General features: G+C 36.1%; 2 protein-coding genes across 4 annotated transcripts in view; one reads left to right on the forward strand and one right to left on the reverse strand.

Annotated features, from left to right (window-relative positions):
• sog (chordin short gastrulation) overlaps positions 1 to 7,062 on the forward strand; it is a 65,880-nt gene extending 58,818 nt beyond the window's left edge. For both annotated transcript variants that reach the window (XM_076121410.1, XM_076121411.1), the window contains exons 9-16: positions 418 to 592; positions 1,426 to 1,586; positions 1,871 to 2,080; positions 3,026 to 3,217; positions 3,463 to 3,583; positions 3,783 to 4,027; positions 4,220 to 4,399; positions 4,525 to 7,062. In XM_076121410.1, the coding sequence (XP_075977525.1) occupies positions 418 to 592; positions 1,426 to 1,586; positions 1,871 to 2,080; positions 3,026 to 3,217; positions 3,463 to 3,583; positions 3,783 to 4,027; positions 4,220 to 4,399; positions 4,525 to 4,695 (1,455 nt within the window). In that variant the 3' untranslated portion in view covers positions 4,696 to 7,062. The remainder of the gene's footprint in view (positions 1 to 417; positions 593 to 1,425; positions 1,587 to 1,870; positions 2,081 to 3,025; positions 3,218 to 3,462; positions 3,584 to 3,782; positions 4,028 to 4,219; positions 4,400 to 4,524) is intronic.
• A 322-nt stretch (positions 7,063 to 7,384) lies between these two features.
• Positions 7,385 to 20,462, reverse strand: Agxt (Alanine-glyoxylate aminotransferase). 2 transcript variants are annotated; one of them, XM_076121995.1, is made up of 8 exons: positions 20,311 to 20,462; positions 16,329 to 16,492; positions 13,888 to 14,080; positions 12,968 to 13,133; positions 11,137 to 11,292; positions 8,850 to 8,942; positions 7,942 to 8,190; positions 7,385 to 7,650 (listed from the first exon to the last, which is right to left on the reverse strand). In XM_076121995.1, the coding sequence occupies exons 2-8, from the start codon at positions 16,482 to 16,484 to the stop codon at positions 7,497 to 7,499; spliced, it is 1,167 nt and encodes a 388-aa protein (XP_075978110.1). In that variant the 5' UTR covers positions 16,485 to 16,492; positions 20,311 to 20,462; the 3' UTR covers positions 7,385 to 7,496. The 2 variants fall into 2 exon arrangements, with proteins under 2 accessions (XP_075978110.1, XP_075978109.1); XM_076121994.1 differs by lacking the exon at positions 20,311 to 20,462 and adding an exon at positions 19,411 to 19,528.
• Positions 20,463 to 21,118: the final 656 nt, after the last annotated feature.

Below are 21,118 nucleotides of genomic sequence, written 5' to 3' on the forward strand. Positions count from 1 at the left end.
TCTGAACCAAACCTCATAATTTATGAATCGTTGAAACCAGTTACTTTGAAGGAATTTAAATAATGTTGACGGTATTTGTCATAAAGTAACCACCTAACAGCCCCTTTAATAGGTTATTTGAAGTCGTTACGACGCACAATTTATTACATTTGTATTAGGCACAAGTGTTAATAGCTTCTCTAATGTGGTTTGGATAAAGTTAGTGGTCGTTAAAGTTAGATTAGAATATTAAGTTTAGTTGAAAATATTATGCATTTGATGTATTGTTATTTTTTATTGCGACATAATGTTGGTCTCTAAGAAAACCTATACAATACACTACATAATAAATTGTTATTTAATAAATACAGTCTGGAACTTTTAAACAGTCAGTTTTCTTAAGATTGAAAAACCTAAACAAATTTTTTCCACTCTTAGGTTGACAATTTGGGTGTGACCGACCCCAAAATCACTTTAGTGGAAGAGCAAGGCAAGCGTCATTCGCAAGTGGAGATCTTGGATACACGAATTGGCGTGTTGGCGAGACCGAGTGCGAGGATTTTCCAACCCTTGTACGAAGAACAGTTAGCAGTACATATAAGTGCAGAAACTGGTAAGAAGCATAGTCATAATTCCTAATATTTAAAGGAAGATTGTAAAGGCTTTCAATTTATACAATATTTTTTTAACCAAAGATTCTTATATTTTTTCTAAATACCAAAGTTGGAAGTTAATAAAGTCCTGACTTCCATAGTAACATACGATCAATGTTCCCACGAACGTACAAGCTTCCCACTTCTCTTCATTACCAAAAAAGGATTGCAATGTATGTATCCATACATGTGATGCTCATTAGTATGAGCGCGAAATGGGATATAACCTGTTCCACAATACAGAATACTTAGATTGTATTGCACATTCAAGATTAAAGAAGGAACAATTTAAATTAATGTTTTGCTGTTGTTGCGCTGGCACTCAATTGAAATGAATGGGCGATCGAATTTGTTTGTGCCTCACTGAGCTCGTTAAGCCGTTAGTCCGGCTTGATATCTTTAAGAGATTTTGATTAAGTGAAAAATGATGATTGTTGAAGACACTATTTTATCACAACATGTCTTAAAAGGAAGACTGATGATGATGTCTTATCTGATATATCGTTGCTAACCAGTTGAGAAATAAATTGCAAGTGCGCCATTCTAGGCTTTTGTGTTTTTAATATTTTGTTTATGAATGATAGTCACGTTCACGAATATGCTTTGCTCGTGCAAAGATAATAGCAGTGATTCAATAAGAGTAGAAAGGGCCGCTTTGTTTAACAATTTGTTTTGGATATGGAAGCATATCGTAATAAGGACATAGAACCATGAAACAGTTTTTTATCTTACTAGACCTTTGAACGAGCATCTGGCATGCAGCATATTCTATCATATTCATGTAATATTGCAGGTCCGCCACTGCTCCGAGGTCGTCTCACATCGAGGATGCTGCCAGATGCGGCAGGGTCTGGCCCGGCGTTGTTACGTCGCACTGGACAAGTTCGTCTGCCTGCCAATATGGCTGGCCTGGCCTGGCTCTCCGTTGATTCGTTGTGTGGACTTTATTATGAGGTAAACAAATGTATTTGAGAAGTATTTAATTTAATTTAACCCGTTGCTCAGCAGTGGGACACATAAACGTCTAATAAAAAAAAAGTTTATATACCAGAGTATAATAACAGTATATTTCTATGCTGTTAGTATCTCGTACTCCTATTGATACATTTGAAATAGTTATTTTTTGTTAGTAGGGAACACTATAAGAAAGTTGTCCTAGAGTCATATCATTTGTCTAAACTTCTAAAGATATACCTGAAACTCATTATTAAAGACTTATTTTTTTATTTTTTTACCAGACGGTAGTCACCGGAGGCAACGCAAGATCCTGGTCGTCCTGGTGGTTGGAGACACACACTGGAGAAGGTGGGGCGAGAGAACTGGGCAGTGAGGAGGGCTGGGTGTTGGAGCCCACGGCTGCAGAGCTCGTGGCCCTGCACGTCGGAGCCGCTTACTTGGAGCTCAGACATGATAACATTACTGTGTTGTTACGCACCAGAGTACCACAGGTAAGATTCTTATTGAAGACCTAACATTATGGTAAAATTGGCATGGGTTCACTAAGCGGTGAACTCAAAAAAATGTTGGGATACGTGACACTATTGAAAAAAATATGGTTAGGGGGCAGATAAAGCAAAAAGCAGTAGATGTGGATAAGTTCTGAAACGACGTACATTAGTCCGGTTTAAACCTAGACATTTTAAATGATATCTTAATGGGATATAACGTTAACGACCAGAACTAATTTAATATAGACCAATATAACGAATGTTATTCCATTTTTTACAATTAAACATAATCATATTAACGACGTAGATAAGTAAAAAATTAACTATTTTTAATTGGTTTCTCAATTTGTTCATGCTGCAATAGATTGGATCGTTAAACGGTAAGTGAGACTATAAAAAATAACAGATAAGGTCGAGTAAGTTTCCAGACCACTAAGATTACTCATCTTTTTATTACGACAGATTTTATTTTATGACGAATTGTAATAAAGAATCAGTTGCGCGATTATCTATATCGAGAGTTTGACATTTAAAATGTACAGCAAAATAGTACCACCCGGCACCCGTTACAGGCGCTGATCATATTTTTATACAACATTTGATTATTGATAGCAATAGGGAATTGCCCCTCAGAGTTGTAGATATACCTAACTAAATTAACTATATGTAAATACCAAAGTAACCATAATCTGCAATAGATGAATACGGGCGATTAACGACCCTAATGTAATTAGTCAATTTGATACGTAATAAAAAACACGCATTGAAATCTTATTGAAGGTGAAGTTGCTATGGCTAGTTTTCTACATTCAAACATGATTGTTATTGTTTCTGACAATCATAAGAAGGAATACGAGTACTTACTTACTACTCGAAAAAAAATTGATAATAAGAACCTAAAAGAGACCGTTTCCCAATCACTGAAAGACAAATATCATTTTTCAGATTAGCGTGCCTCTATCGTGTCTGCCAGCAGTGCCAGGTACAGCGGACAATGAACTCAGTTCCAAGTTCACGCCCGGGCCAGGGGATGGCCAGGGGCCTGACTATTCCTTGCTTCTACCGAGGATGAACGTCAACTACTGCACGCAAAGGGACAAGTTCTACAAACTTGGGGAGATTTGGACAGATACTGAGGTAACGCTTAATTTCTATTTTATTATAGTAAATGAGGTTGCTAACCAAGAAACAGTTTTGATTTTAATTTATTTAAATTCGATTTATCTTGAAAGTCTCTATCGGAAATCGTGCGACAAGTTGAATAGAATTATCTACTTTAACCCTATAAAAACACTATTTAACTAAAATCTTGTGTGTCCAATGCATCAGGATACAAGAATCAGTTTCAGTGATGAATTTTAGGCGCTTTTCTGGTATTTCAGACATGTTCAAAATGTTGGTGTGAGCTGGGCGTGGTTCGTTGCGAGCCGGTGCAATGTCCCATAGTCAACTGCCTGGTGCCCACCATCAAGCCATCTGGACAGTGTTGTCCCATTTGTACTAGTAAGTATTCAGTCAGTCTTCTGCCCCAAATTAAGTTTTAGAAGAAAAGTGAACAAATAAAATTTAACTCTTCTTAAGTCTTCGGATAAACCATGGGTTTGCCAGGAAAATCTTCAAAGTGTTTTCTTTGGTACAATGTTTTCAAAAATCATTTAAAATTCGATATTTTTTAATTCATTTATTATCTTCTCATTTCCAGATTCGTCAACAGCAGTTTGGTCAGAAAACGGCAGCTGTGTCCTAGCAGGTCAGAGCTATGCTCCGGGCTCCTCCTGGCATCCATACCTAGTGCCGGGAGGCTACGACACGTGCGCCATCTGCACGTGCAACTTCCAAACGAGACAGATACAATGCCCTCGAGTACGATGCCCTCCGCTTAAGTGTAGCGAGAAGGAGGCCTACAGGCCGAATAAGAAGGACTGTTGCCGAGTTTGTCCGCCAGAGGTACGTTTATTAAGTGTTTGTTGAAATCTGGGTTTTGTGTAATGTGTAATTGTATACGAATAATTGAATTTGAGCCTAAATATAGATTAGATATTATGTTGTGCGGATCTAGAATCAAAGTAGAGGTAACAATTACAGACTCAGTAAAACAATAGTTGTTTAGACAGCTACCTAAAGTTATTTTTTGTTTAGGTTAAGATAAAGAAACCGGACGAAGAAACACCAAAGGACCAGGGAGCACCCCGCACAGCCGAGGAGATCCTCGCCGAAGGAGGGTGCAAGTTTCCCGACGGACCTTTACCCAACGGCAAGGAGGTGCACCCGTCCATCCACTCGCACGGGGAGCAGAGATGCGTCACGTGCCGGTGCAAGGTATGCAGAATTTTTGTTTTTTAATCAGAAGAATGTCCATTCCAGAGTAATTCAAATTTGACTTGACTGGTTACAGAGAAGATGATTGTTCGACGTTTCGCTATAATCATTCGTATGTGTCGCAGGACGGTGAGGTGACATGCGTGCGCAAGCGTTGCGGGCGTGCCGCGTGCTCGCGGCGGCGCCGCGTGGACGCGTGCTGCGCGTGCGCGCGTCACCGCCGCCAGCGCCGCACGGAGCGGCCGCAGCACTCGGCGCACGCGCCCCGCGCCGCGCACCCGTCCGCGCCCAGCTGAGCGCGCCGTCGCCGCCGCGCAGACCGGGACTATACTAGAGTTACGCGCCTCATATGTTTTGTGTGGACGAGTCACCCTACTCATTTCGGTCCGGCCCGCTCTAAATCTCTACGCCGACCGTGAGCTTATGTATTTCTTCTTGTGTAAGTTAGCTCCTCGCGGAGTTATCCTTCGCGGGTGATGGACGGGTCCGTTTCGGACGTTCGTATCGAGTCGTTTTCTCGGCTCTTAAACTTAGGCTTTCGAGACTTTTAACGAGATAACCGAAGCCCTTTAATCCTTTGGAGGCGGTCTAGTGTTGTGAGAGCGGCCACGCAAAACATGTGAACGCCGGGCGCTGCGGTCGGTAGTGAGCGATGGGTGTACTGCAGTGCGACGCGATCCGCCCGCCTGGTTTGCACTTAGGTTTACTGCGCCCGTCCCGTCTATACCCCAGACTGTTAGGCTAAGTGAATAGACTGACATATTTTTATGTACTCGTGCGATTCGAATGTGTCTCTAGTTTTAGATTGAGCGACGCGCTCGACGAGCCGAGCCCCCGTTGCGATCGAGGAGAGATGCTTCTGTGACGCATCTTTTAGCGCGAATTGTGTGATTTCGAGGAATAGGCTGGGCCGTTTAGAGGTTAATTGTCATCGGACTGATTGTATAGACTGGTTCTCGTCGCGCGGGGCTCGGCTCGCGGCGGACAGGGAGGGACGGTCGGCCGCGCGGACAGTCGATCGACGACGGAGGTAGCTTTACTGTATTATACGGCTTTGAATATTGACTTACCCACCGGTATTTTAATTGGTATTATGGTAACACGAAATTTAGGCGCATTACATCATCCGATACTGATTTGTATTATTGTAAGGTAGGGCTCGATCGCTCGGACAAGGTTGAGCGCGGTCGATAAAACGATGTGCCATATTTTCTTAAATGTAAATATAAATTATAATACTTATGTGCATATTTATTTACGTTTCTATTGTATATGATACGGATAACCGCACGTTTAGGTAATCATGTATGAACATCACAAATGCTATTGTATTGGTCGCCTTGTTTGTGCATTTGCTTTTAGTTTTGTATATCTACATTTAATACCACACGTGTAATGATCGGTAGCTATTACCTGCGTTATATTATTTAGTTGTAGTGGACACGACGTGTTGCAGAACATATTTAACGTTTATTTATACAGATAATAACAAGCGGGATTGATGTTGCTTCATAACATAAATCATAATCCCAGTGAATACTTACCTGTATGCTTTTAGAAACAAGTAGCATTGATTATGATCAAACCTTGTGGTTTTAAAACGTTCTAATTCTAATATAATATATTATTATAATCTTTGAACAATGTTTTGAAGAAACTCTGTAAATATTTTCATGTTAGAGTCTACATTTAATACTTTATACGCAGATACCTATTACGTATTGTATTGTACCGATATTAAACAATATAGATAAGATATAGTTTACGCAAATTTCGTGACTAGTTTTGTTTAATTACTAGGTTAACGGTTTAGTTACGTAATTAAGGAAGCTAGTCCAAATGTTTCGATGTGATGGAAATGAATGCCATGTAGCTAGCGATACGTCTGTTTTGAATACTGATTATAATAGGAATTTATTACTATAAGTTTATATCTGAGGCCTCATAGTCACTAGATGTAAAAACTTTAGCGTTAAGTACGTCCACTCGTTAAGGAAACACGCCTTTTTATTGTTTGCGCGGGCGCTCCAGGCGGCTTTCAAATTCACTATTGGTTTTATAATCCGTTACAATTTTTACATCGTGTGAGATTGAGAGCCGAAGATAAGTTTTGTGCAAAAACAGCACTATAGAATTTGAATTTTTCGAGAGAGTCCATTTGCCAAAAAATGTCTTGTAAATTCTTTTCACATTTCGTTGTGGGTTCTAGTCCAGTCAAAATTTTGAGGAGTTTGTATTATAATGTTATATTGGCTATTATTTTAATTTTAATTCGACATAACGAGAATATCACTCGGTTAAGCGCAAGAGTTTATCTTGGTTCTAATATATTTTTTGTATAATCTAACAATAGAAGAGTAGTCACCTATGGCTTGCGAATAACATAACTAATAGCCATAAAGAATACTATGAACTCGCTTGTGTTGCATTGTTTTTCTATTTAATAAATCATTGCATTCATTACCGATGTAATGGTATTTAAAGGGATGATATTCATTATATTTTTATTTAAATATTCAGAAAATAAATTCTAAACGATAAAAGTGTATGTTAAATTATTATTTGTGAAGTAAATCTACAGAATTTGGGTTGTCTAGGTGCATCCAGTCAATAGTTTGTAAACCGTCATACATTGATATGAAATAAATGACCTGTGAACAATATTTGCGATTTGATTTACCTTTTCTTTATAAATGATGCTCTCTGGCATAGTAAAAGGAAGATAGTAATAAAAGTCACCAGTATTCCCAATGTTTGCTTCGTGCAGTGCACTCTGGGCAGTCTGCATACAAGTAGCTCGACAAAATAAGTATAATTAACGATTTTAAACTCTCGCGACTTGTACCCATAATATTATAACGTGACGGGTCTTCAACGCGATTGAAAATTAAAGATTAGAATACCGAGAGAGAAGTTGGTGAGAAGTATGGTTTTTTTAAACTTTATATTTACATCTAGGTATATGCAGATATAATAAAACAGCAATAACTTTTTAACAATCTTTTAACTAGTCAAAACAAAACATCAAGTCTTATAAGATTTTACTTGTAAATCTCTACGCATTGACAAATTAAGTCTAACATTTTATCTAATCAGTTTATAGTGATGATTTCTTGAGAGCTCGGAGCGTGTCAGCCATGCCATCGGCTATTTCATCAGCCATTTTGATGGTAGAGTTGATGCCCATGGTCCCCACGCGCAGCATCTTGCCCACTGTTGGGCCGATACCGCCGAAGATCAGGATGTTATGACTGTAGGGATAAATTTATTATTGAAACTGTAAGAAGCGAAATACGAATTTATTTCGTTGCTTTGGGCAAAGGTAGACTAGGTAAAATTAGGTCCCGATTTCAGTGAACGAGGAAGTCATGAAACCAATCAATAGACTGATAATTAGGGTTTCTGTTAGACTGTTATGTTGCATATAATATTACTGAGTAGTTTTGATATTAAGATGACTAATATAAGCAAAGGAAAAAAGTCTTTTATGAAACAGACATCTCATTGTGTGAAATTTAAATTACTTAACAATAACTACTGACTTGGCCCTCATATATTTGACGAACTCCAAGTAATCATATCCTTTAGGCAGCGTAATGGTCGTGACGGTAGCCAGCCGGTCTTCGGGCACAGGTACGAAGAAATCGAAGGAAAGTTCTCGAAGACGTTTGTGTAAGTGCGCGAGTGTTGCGGCGTGGCGCGCCCAGGATTGTTCTATGGATTGTTTCAGTACTTCCTTGATGCATGCTCTTAATGCCCATAACATTGGCGGGGAGAGTGTGTGGTGATAGCTGGAAGAATGTCAAGAAGTACTATAGACAAGTATATAAACGACCCCCGGTTTTTGAGGTACATTTAGCGATAGTTTATCTATTCACGTTTGTATGAGTTTAATCGCTATTGAATAGAGAAACTATCGCTTAATGTACTTCAGAAACTGGGCATTAGCCATGCAATATAAAGCTCAAACGGCATCTTGCCTAGACGTCGTCTTTTAAGTAACTACCTTATTTATAAGGTAGCGTAATATAATCGAAAGCCATCTACAAATGAATTCGATCAATGACAGTTAAGCTCTTGCCTTTTATTCATAAGACAGTGCTAATTCTAGCCAAGTTTGATCATAGTACCTTTATTTCAGGAATAAGTTAGGTACTTTGGTGGATTTGATCAGTATGATTGACACATAAAAAATATTTTACAAGTAGTCCTGTGGTTGAAAAATCATTTAATCTTGTTGTTGTAAACTTGTAAAACGACTAGACACACCTCTTAAAATAATATCAAGTATAGTTTCCATAATAAACGATATTTTCGGTATACGATGGTTTTATTGCACACGCAACGTTTGTTACGTGTTCCCCCAATATAAAGGAGTATCTCTCCAGGAAAATCCCATACAATCTCAGAATAGATTTCGGGGAAATATAAACATACAAGTAATACTTACGATCTCGTGTTCCCGTAACAGTTCCACTGTGGCGCTAATAATTTGATGTCTAAGTAAAACGGAGGCTCGTGCCTACGATTGTTTATTTTCTCCCTAAAAGATAAAACAAACTATTTTATTATATTACTTCTGTATAGTTGCCATAATTGTCCGTTTTATTATTTATTGCTATGAGGAAATGTTGTTACTTATAGGGGAGAGTAACCTATATTGGACCACTTTTGACATTAGATGAAATAACATCGAATCCCTATAAGTTACAAAAATATAAACTATTTCATAAGATAACATGGTTAAACAGCTACATGATATCAGGGTATAAATATTGCAGCTTAGTTGCAACTAGTGAAAAAAAAGGATTTTGTGGAGGCTGTCCTTCGGTCCAAATAACGTAACTGGTACCCTAATTTGGACCACTAGGTACTTAAATCGTACCAAAGAAAACCTATTCAAGAAAAGCAAAGCTATTTAACAAGAATATTGATTTATTTGTATCCTTCAGTATAATCAGCCTTAAAAAGGTGCTGTTCTAATTAACCAGCCTTTTGGAATCACAATATTTAAGAAAATTAGCAACTTATATTAAAATAAACAATTTAAAGCTTCTCAACATATTAATTCAAAGTTAACAAAAATAGTTATCAAAAATCATATAACATAAACTAAAAATTAGGAACTTCTAACTGATTAGGAACATAACTATCTTCTTGCCTGATAAAACAGCTATCGAAAATCATCACTACATAGTATAAAACAAAGTCGCCCATTTTGTCTGTAGTCCCTTCGTATGCATAAAACTTTAAAACTACGCAACGGATTTTGATGCGGTTTTCACTAATAGAAAGAGTATTTTCTCCGACAGGTTTTTATATATAATTGAAATACATTGAAACTATATTAGCTGAGTTATAGCGATTTATGTCCAAGAAGTCAGAAAAAAAATCTAATTGAAGATTGCATTTGTGCGTGCGCCGCTTATACCGTTGGATACAAGTAAGAACAATGTATAGCAAAAACATTGGTCTTTATTAGTTCTACAAAAAAGTCCGCGATGACATATATCCAGCTTTTTTATTTAAGTCACAAAAACTACTTTTCTGTATTAAAAAAACATTTAATTCGTTGGGTGATGTTTAACTGGTGATATAACCAATAATACATATATCCTTATCAAAATAAGTAAGTTCATCATCACGAGCATTTAATTTAGATTATTTTTGCAGTTTACAGTGTGTTATTTAGACATATAGTTTAGGAGATATCACGATATTAGTATTGCGGCACGGTACGGGCCGGCCGCGGCGGTGGGGGCAGCGTCCCTATAAATCTCTTATGTGACGCAAGCGAAGTTGCGCGGGTCAGCTAGTATAATATAAACTAAACATTTGGAAACTGAATAGGAACAATTATCTTTTTGCCTTATTTAATTGGAACAATGGTCACATATTATTATATCCGGATTAGAGGTACAATTCTCATGACGCCATCTGTAAAATATATATACACCATCAATTAAAAAATTATTCAAAATATTCAATCGGTTACATAAACTGAACCGGTACAATTTAAGTAACTCGACATGGTACAATATAGGGAACAGTATAATTTTACAATAATTTTAAAAATAAAAAATAACCACTGCACATGAAGTGTCTATTAGCTATTGATCAAAAATAATACATATCGACGTTATTTTTTTCAGATTTCATTATATTATTATTCACCTTATTGAATGGAAAACTCCTTAGGCAAAACACGAAAAAATAACATGCACTCAGTTCAAAAAAGGTTTCATTTTGTCTAAGACGTTGTATCTGTCCGGCGTGCTAACAAAATGGAGGAGTGTTGGTGGCGCTTTAGTCGAGTGGTTTTATGTTGCCATTGTCAAATAATATTAATAATTAGTAGGAAATACAGACGTGGTACAATTTAGGAGCCGGTACAATATAGGTTACTCTCCCCTATATTTTTGTTGGTAAGCGTCTTTTTTCCTTCAGGATGTAAGCTAGAGGATCAAACATCAACGACTGTTGACTTTATTCGAGTTTTATTATTTGCCTCTTGTATGAGAAGGTTTACGCGTGTAAAATACTTCGATTCATTTTCTTCTTCTTCTTCATTTATTTACTGTTTTTTATTAAGTTGTATAACAATTGTCTTGGCAATAGAACTCAACAGCAAAAACATGACTTAACCATTTTAATAATGGTTTGTTTTCAAAAACAGGTTAGCATTTGAATGTACCATTCACATTTATTATGTTACACTAAGAACTATAATATCTTACTCGGCACGAGCGCTGAACGCTACAGGCGAGATCCCAGCTGGTCCACTGAAGGCTTTCTGTGTAGAAGTGTACACGGCGTCGACACCCCACGCATCTGTCAGGAACGGTTCACCCACCAGTGATACTACAGTGTCCACTATCAATAGAGTTCCGTATCTGGAAACGATTGGTATATTTATTAGAAAATAACAGACAGAACTCGGTATTATTCTTTTTACTATGCAAAAATAGTTCGCAATGAATCGATATTAGTTTGGAGTTCGAAGAATAAAATTACTGTACTATAAATTTAAAAATAAATTTATAACAATGGCATCGAGAGTCAATGTATAAAGGGTACAAGAATTGGTTTTTACACCTTGAATGAGAATCAATGCAAAGTAAAAACTAATCTCTATAAAGGCTTTCAAAGCTACTTTTATACTCGCATTAGAGAAGAAGAAAGTCAGTCAGTTCAAACGACGCCGCTTAAGAAAAAGGGAAAATCTCGGAATAGTTGGAATCACCGAAAACTTTTTATCTCAACTTTTACCGCGCTTGGTATTTTCCACTGCATGCTAATTGCAGACTCCTTCGCAGGATGCAATTAAAGAGTTTTCAACTCGAACGTATTCAGGGAGACCTAGATCTAAGTAAAAAGCCAAGTCAGGAGTGAAAGAGACAACGAATGTAATTAAATTGTTCGGCTCTAGTGTCCCAGTCTCAGTTCCTCGAGCAATCAAATACTTTTTCTGCTAAATTCCGCTGCTTTTTTAATTTGGAAGTGAAAGGACGACAGGAGAAATGGTTTAGCAGAGATTGGATAAAACCCTGGATTGTGGTTTTTGTAACTGTTTGTTCAGTTGATAGACGCCTCCTCAGATAGTTGAGATCCGATCAATTAAGATTTCCGCAAGTAATACTTTGATTAATGGCTGAGTTTTATGTTGTCACTTTATATACATTTTTATACAGATTTTTATTACTTTTGCGACCATTTGCGACGAAGAAATGTAGGATTTTATTTGTAAACATGTGTTGATAAAGCTTGTACAAATCTAAAGTAATTTATAATATCAAATATTTTCTTTGAAACATTCCTTTTCGTTAACAGTAAATCCATTTAACATCACACAAATAAAGTTAGTTCTTTGTACACTCAAAGAATTAGTTGTAATTACGTATCGTTATTTCTTTGTAAGTCTAGCCTCTAGACGATTGACCTCATTGGAGAGATTTATTTTAACTCAATAACACGTGACACCTTGATACGGATCTTATTCTATTAGTCGCCATTATCCTTTCTCAGTGCTATTCTCGTGACTGGCTCTCGTCGGTGATTCCATTATCCTTTATTTCTTAGAACAAATAAGCGAGAGTCAATAGAGTTTTTAAGACGGTCTTTATTCCATTAATGTATTAGGGTACTTCAAAAGTGTTGTGAAATAGTTAGAATTTGTGCTCTAAGTTGGGAAATTTTGTTTGGCTTTTTGAAAGGATCAATGAACAATGGATTACATGAACAGAGTACTTGCAGTTTAAGGCTTTCAATATTAGCTATTACTTTAGATTGCCCTAAATTAACTTAAGTTTTTGAAGTGGCTTAAATCTATAAGATAATTTATAGATATTTTTTCTTGAATTAGTTTTCTTTTTTAATGGTAGCCGTTGTTAGGGTTTTCGACACTAATTCTATTGCCTCACATGCAAGTGGGTTCGATTCTGACGTTGAAAAAACTCTTAATAGTTGTAACTTGTAACACTGTGTCCTTTGATTGTTTAAAAACCGCGACACAATTCATAATTTCTAGTGTGAGACTTGTCTAAAAAAGATGATTTTAGATTCACTTACTTATGACAAATATCGCCCAAGCCCTGTATCTTCTGTACAGTACCGGTAGACGAGTCACCGTGTGTAATGAACAGTGCCGTCGGTCTCAGCCGCTTGATCTCCGCTTCGAGGTGTTCCAGCTTGAAGGTAGCGTATAATGGCACTCTGGTCACTTCCACTTTTATACCTAGAGAAGAACGTAGTACATAAAATTTTATTGACATTCCATCGAAATTAAAAGGGGTATGATTACCTTCTGTAAACCGATCGACATTGTTGCTTACTACTATTCACCGTTTGAGCAACATTACTTTTAAATTTCTTTACACTTTGAATTAGGTAAGCCAAAAAGTCTTAAACTTTTGATATAAGTATTGTTTGTTTATTAAAAATAAATATATTGTAGCTTTCTTACATATTATATTATAATATATTAATTTAACTTTCTAATATATTTTATAATTTTTCACGTTTCTTGGGACCAACTTGATATTCCATTCATTGATAACAAGAGAGCAAAGTTTCACAAAACTTTCAAACAACTGTTTTTATTCAGGCGCTCATTGCTTTAGTTTCACTTAACAGGGGAAGATATAAAGCTATTTTACAAAAAATCTAAGAATTTTGAAACACTATAAAATATATATTAGGTCGGGGAAAAAGTCTTTTCGCCTTATAGTACGTATGAACTTGTAATAAAATCTTTTCTCTACACAAAAAAACTCGATATTCGGGTACCTTACGAGCTCACAGAAAAAAACATAATGAGCGGCTCACAGAAAAAAACTCATTTGTGATTCTTAAAGCTTCAAAGAGATTTTATTACAAGTTCATACATACTATAATGCGAAAGGACTTTTACCCCGACCTAATATTTGCTCAATTTAAAAAAAAAATACTTTTAAGTCAATGAAATAACCTTTTACTAATATTCTACGTACCGTATCTCTTAGCAATAATGAAAGCACGTTCATCCCACATTCCCCTGGCAGCAATGAGCAGAGTTTCCCCTGGTCCAACCAGGTTGGTGATAACAGCTTCCATGCCCGCGTGACCTGCACCACTCAGCGCTAGTACCAGTTTACTCTTGGTCTGGAATATGTACTTCATGCCTTCACGTATGTCGTCCAACACCTGAAAAATATATTTAGTCCATTGAAATGTTACATGAGTTTTATATTTGTTAGAGGACGCAATTTTATTTTTGGAACGTGTAGGGGGGGGGGGGGTCAATAGAAGCTTAACTTGAAGTTTGTGGGGTCGCCACTCTTGTCCCCCGGCCGCCTTCTTGGAAAAGGAGGTGGAAACACTTTTTTTGCTATATATCTCGGAAACTATGCGTCTTACAATAAAATTGTAAAAGCATAATTTGTAGCAAATTAGTTTACCTACATATATGTTTGAAAACTTTTTGCCCTAAATTAACAATTAAATAAGTTATAAGCAAAAAAGTGAATTTTTTTCGGCCCTCAAATTGTAACATTTCAATGGACTAATTGTCAGAATGTATTGCCAAGTAGCAATAATAGTTGAACCTGAGGGGAATTGGACCTTAGTTCACTACCATGGTCTACTGCGGGTTGATGAACATGGGCCAGAGCCTCGTTCGTTAGTCAACAGGGTGCAGCACGAGCAGGCGAAGTAGGCTTGGGATTTTTAGAAGATGGTAGTTGGTCTTCTTTTCGTAGGACCAGAATGGAAAAAGATCGCACAATATCAATAGGTTTTGAAGTATGAAGGGGAGGCGTTTGCTCAGCAGTTGGATACAAGTATACAACATAGGGCTAAAAGAATTTACCCAACTCTATGTCAGTGCGCAGAGCCTTGCTTTTTTCTATTTTATTCTATATTACTTGTAAATATTAAAACTAACTTACCATTTTCTCCAGTTTGAATGGTTATTTTTTTCATTAAACCTCTTCAAAAATATTTAAGACTAGCTGACCCGCGCAACTTCGCTTGCGTCACATAAGAGAGAATGGGTCAAAATTGTCCCCGTTTTTGTAACATTTTTCACCCGTACTCTGCTCCTATTGGTAGTAGCGTGATGATATATAGCCTATAACCTCCCTCGATAAATGGACTATCTAACACTGAAAGAATTTTTCAAATCGGACCAGTAGTTCCTGAGATTAGCGCGTTCAAACAAACAAACAAACTCTTCAGTTTTATAATATTAGTATAGATTACGTTAAGTAATTCAATATTTAAGTAACTCTGAACTAACGAACAAACCCTAGATTAAAATCCTTTCACTGAATAACTTTCTAACATTTCTTTGAAAATAGTTTTTAAAGATAATTTTCACACAAGAGAGCTTTTTTCTGATATCAACCGAAACTTTTCGACGGTAATCAAGACATTGAAAACATCTTCAAAAATGGGTTCAGTGACCTATATACGAAGAAAATATTCGTTGGGAAGGTCATCCTTCATTAACTTCAAATACGAGATCTTTGGAAAAAATCGGCTCATATTTTTAACCTCTCGAGATGAGTGAGCGACCTTGCGGGCTGAATATATGCGTACATATCCTTTATAATGGGAACAAACTCGAAAAGGTTTTTTGCTCTCTCTCGAAACACTCGCGAGAATAACACTGCAATATAATGTTCTTATCATGTATGGAACTCGGTTTTAAGCGTATAGAAGTACAGGTGGAATTTAAAAGAAATATAAGTATACTAGCTGACCCGCGCAACTTCGCTTGCGTCACATAAGAGAAACATAATTTCCCCCGTTTTTGTAACATTTTTCACTGGTACTCTGCTCCTATTGGTCGTAGCGTGATGATATATAGCCTATAGCCTTCCTCGATAAATGGGCTATCTAAAACTGAAAGAATTTTTCAAATCGGACCAGTAGTTCCTAAGATTAGCGCGTTCAAACAAACAAACAAACAAACTCTTCAGCTTTATAATATTAGTATAGATTTAAATACAGGAAAAATTTGCCGTCGTATACACTAAGTTATTTTATAAGAGAATAGTGGAAATAACGCAACCATGCATTGCGTCTGGCTGTGACAACGGCTAGTATAACCTGCGCCGAAACGTCAGGCAAAATGTTCAAGTAAAATGCGCGTTCGCGTTAATTTTCTTTTTCTATTACCTAATTAAAATGCAACGTGAAAATTTACAAGCTTTGATCGTACAAAAATTGACTACCGAATAATAAAAATAAATAAATTTAACCCATTATTGTCCCACTGCACTGCTGGGCAAGGGTCTCCTCCCGTAATGAGGGAGGGGTTAGGCCTTGAGTCCACCACCCTGGCCAAGTGCGGGTTGGGGACTTAGCATGCCCTCAATAAATGTATTAAACAAATTTTAGGCATGCATGACTACCAAAGCGTTAAAAAATACTAAAATATAAAACTTACATGAAAGTACTCATCACACATAGGCGTGATGACGGGCTTGGAGTACGCTTCAGCGACTGACGGCCACACGTCACACGGTCCCGGCCCGCACAGCGCCGGCTTTATGAACTCACGGTCCACTATCTTTGGCGGAGGCACTGTTGTGTTGTACGACATGGCTGATACTGAAACATTGAAAAAGAAAAAAGATACGTAAGTACATATGTATTATGTGTAAAATACTTATAAAATGAAGTCTCTTTCCTAGTATCAGTGTAAGAAGAGACAAAGAAAAAAAAATGTAATACGGTTTCATAAGATTACGCAGATGCCTGCAAGACAGGTTTCCTTAATGAGTGCTAGGTGGCGTGAAGGTGTTAAAAGATTTCCCATTTAAAATCAATGATATGATAGGATAGAGTGCTATACTGAATAAAATATGTCTGTAGATAGAATCCAATACATAGATAGAAACCTGCAAACATCAAATTCTATCAAAATATGTCCAAACTGCAAACAAGTGTTGGTGAAAAACTGTTTTTATGCTTTTTGATGCAATTTAACGTTGTTAAGGAAGGTTAAAAAGTCTATCGTTTTAATACATTCTTGTGAAATACTTAAAATGGTAGAGCTGTATCGTTGCGACATCGCAAGCGACAAATGTTATTAATAAACTTACACATTTCCGTTTATGGCTTGACGGGAATAGAAAGTTGAGGAAAGATTTTATAGGTCTTCAGGTATCATTCTATAAAAAGACCAATATTTACAAGTAAAGCCGGGTAAATAAGAACTTCTGACTTATTTTAATCACCTCACGACCGCTATATCGAGTTTGCAGTTTAATGTTGTAACACAAAAAAATGTATTAGAGAATGATTTTCATTAAAATTAAATACAGTTTTTATGATTTTTCGCATTACTGAGGCAAACAATACTTCAATATTCAACCTAAGTATCAAGAGTTAGAGTAAAGCAGCTCTTAAACATCTGTATTATTCAACGTATTATTCTAGTTCAATGTTCAAGTAAGTTCTAGTTCAAGTGGAATCGTTGTCAAATATCATTATAACGACAGTTACTATTGAGTTCGGCGATAATATAAAGTTTGTTTCTCGTTAGGAAGTTAATCAATACGCTTGTGACAGATAGTAGCTGTAAGTAAAGTAACTACTGTTTGTTCACGATAGTATTCATTGGTTTTACCTTATCGTTAATCTATACATTTTTAGTTGCTAAGTGGAGACGATGTCAATATTAGTTGTAAGAGTTATATTTTGAAGAGACCATCATCATCATCATCATACAAAACACAAAGATAGCGCAATACCTAAATGCGATACCTAAAGAACAATGGCAAGTCTCCATACAAAGTTTTACCTGACATCGTTTTGGAGCGTCTATGAATGAAAAAATGTTAAAACTATAGAGTTTCTTTAACTTAAACAGAATCATTAAGATTTTTGGTTTGAGAGGGCCACAAGAAAAAAATATGATCAATTTTATATTTTGAGGTTATATCATAAAAAAACTAATGTAAATTGCTGTTCTACATTATTTATGTCTAAAAAACAGATTTAGATTACGTGAGAGCAAAGACAATGCATTATTTTACAATTTTGTATAAAAATCAAGAAAGCAATCGTAACACCAGTAGCAAGCAAAGCTAACTAACAAGTTCACAACAAAGTAAACAACTAGTGATGCTGATAATCAATCATCAATTAATCGATTATTGAAATAATTGAAGTCATAATCGATTATAGAATATAATCGAATTAATTAATTTTTAAACGATATTATTAAGATTAAAAACCAAAAAAACTACTGTTATATTGCGACTTACTATTAAAAATATTTTTGTGGATGCTGTAATGATAACGTCAGTGATTACTGTAATGCTATTTGAGGTTTTATTTTATATATTTAAGTACATATTATTATTGCAAACAAATCAAATATGCTAATAAAATTGCTTAAAATAATAAGCTATTATAAATGGATTATTCTTTTCATATTATATATTTGTCATAATCGATCAATCGATTGTGAAAATAATTGATTATCAACATCACTCTAAACAACGGAAGGAAAAAGAAATTTTTTTTAGTGCTGCCATTACACTTTCATCTAATAATACCTGACTATTAATCACAACATTAATAATACAATATGTAACTAAAACACCTATCAATTATATTTGTTATTTTTTTTTAGCAAAACCTATGTGATTTGTTTTTAACGTTCACTTAATAATCGTTTTTTGATATTTAAAAACAAAATAATAATTTTGAAACATTTTGTAAGTGGTAATACTGACTAAAAGATTATGTCCACTGGATGTGGACGTACCGTAAAACGGGGTGAATAGAAACAATTTTCAACTTTGTCCTAAAAATTTGTAGCGAATAACTTGTTATTTTTATTGTCAGGTTGTTTTATATCATGTCCAGCGCCATGAAGAAAGAGTTAAAACCATATTTGTCCAAAAATATGCATAGTTTTACGATATTTCATTAAAAAAATGGTCAATTTCTATTCACCCAGCGATAGGGGTGAATCGAAACGACCAAAGGGGTGAATGGAAAAATTGTGTTTTAAAACATTTTTTCAGTTAACAATATTGTATCTTTATAGATAAATATACACCTAAAGAGATAAACACTCCAAACAACTCATTAGAAAAGAAATTCCACTTTAAATCCAAAGTTTTGAAAAAAATGTATGGACCATTAAGGCATTCGAGGACGGTTGACTTTGAAGCAATTTTTTGGGTATAAATATCAATTTAAACATTTAAACAATTATGACACCGCAGAGAAGTAATATCGACGTGTAATCATTTCAAATTTGAACAAAATTCTTAAACGAGGAGTACTCAAACATTGGGCTTGAAAACTTTCCTGATTTTTTTTCTATTCACCCCGCGAATTCTATTCACCCCGTTTTACGGTATTCAAGTAAAAGTTTATTTTGTAAATAATTTAAGCTAGGCTTTTACCGAAAAAGTTAATTTCATCATAAAAAAGGGCTAAATTAATTATTAACTTTTGCACGTGTCCCATTTGTAGACGCTTCATATAACACTTAGGTAAAAACTTGCCATTGTTCTTTACGGACTTGCTTCTAACGGCCACGTGAGTACCACACATTGCACTAGTAACGCGAACATGAACATTTATTACAGTAAGTACTCGTTGAATGCAAGCGAGTGTCAAGTGAAATGATGTTTTATTCAGTGACCGATATTCCGCGCAAGTATCCGTGAAGTTTGGTTACCGGAATCGGGTTAATGTTTAGATTTAGTGCTAATAGGGTGGTTGTAAATTTGCAACAATGTTCTGGCGCTATCGGATGGCACATTTGGCAAGTGGCTCTCGCCTCGGGCGCGCGCCGCTTGCCAGCCTCATATTTGTTCCACATGCTATCGTTGGTAGCCTGCGGTTTAACAATTGTTTTTATATCCCAATTCTACATTAATTCACTGCATGTTGGATTAAAAAACAGCAGAGGTATAATAACGTTTACATGAGGTGGAGATAAGGGGGTCAAGAGTGCATTTGGCAGCGCGCGCACTGACATGATAGTACGTCATTTCTGTGCCAGATCAGAGGTTATATAAGATTGAGACGCGGAACGAAGATCGAACGAGCGCAATGTTGTCCCGACAAATTGATTCGATTCCCATCGCGACTGTAGGAGCTATCCCGGCTTCCCGGCGGGACAAAGGCGACGCGGAAGGCGGGCGAGTCACCGCCGCCGCGCTGGGACCCGCCGCCGCCGCTCTACGTTCCAGCTTGCAAACAGCTTGCGACAGGAGGATCATCTTCTTGCTGGATCATCCGTAAAACGCGAATAATCAATATTTACTGGTTTACACTTTTCAGTTGGCCGTTTATTCGCAGCTCTGGTCGATGTTTGCGCAACAATGCGGTAGTTTTATTTGTACACAAGTTGGTACTCGTCACTTAACTATTAAATACAAATTGATATTTGAACTTACACTTTAATGAAACTTGTTATTTATCTAAACTGTGTGCTCCACAGTGGTCCGGAGATAACTGACGAGAAATGACTGGTATTCGTGTGTTTTGATAAACTAATTATTATTATGCTTGTCGTCTGTAAATCATTTACCTAAAGTAATAATGATCAATAGTGGGGAATAAATGATAGCGTTGTGTTATGTTTTAGATAAAGTCAGCTGTATTTTGTATACAGATCGTCGTTGAATTGCACAATCATTTTCAGATAGAAAATTATAAATAATAACATTATGTGCTACTAAGAATATTAATGTGCAACTTTATAAAGACACATGATGTTGAGAAAATGCTACCAAATGATTTATTTTATATACATAAAATTGACTTTAATATAAATTTTATCTAGCTTACCTCTCATTATAAATATACATATAATGACTTGAACAAAGATCGTAGGATAGAACTGATTATTCTCAAATGCCATTTCGATAATAACTTCTTAAGAAATCGGTACAACTTTATATTATCACCTTAATGTGCCTAAAGTTTGAATAATTTGTAGCTCGATTCTCTACAGTCGGTACCGTCGAATATCGAAAGTATTATAAATGTACTGCCGAAATAGTCCTTCCAATGTCCGTTAGGGGCGCTTATTAGATTACTATACAAAATTTCTTTATAGTTAGCTGTTTGTCGATATTTGATAGAGGTAGAATTATCAAGCTACTGTAGCCTAATTCTCTACATTCGGTACTGTCAAGTATAAAGAGTTTGACATTTTAAATGTACTACCAAAATAGTTCCTACGGAGCCCGCTAGAGCCAA

Source organism: Anticarsia gemmatalis, chromosome 13 (assembly GCF_050436995.1).
Source record: "Anticarsia gemmatalis isolate Benzon Research Colony breed Stoneville strain chromosome 13, ilAntGemm2 primary, whole genome shotgun sequence".
Taxonomy (NCBI): Eukaryota; Metazoa; Arthropoda; class Insecta; order Lepidoptera; family Erebidae; genus Anticarsia; species Anticarsia gemmatalis.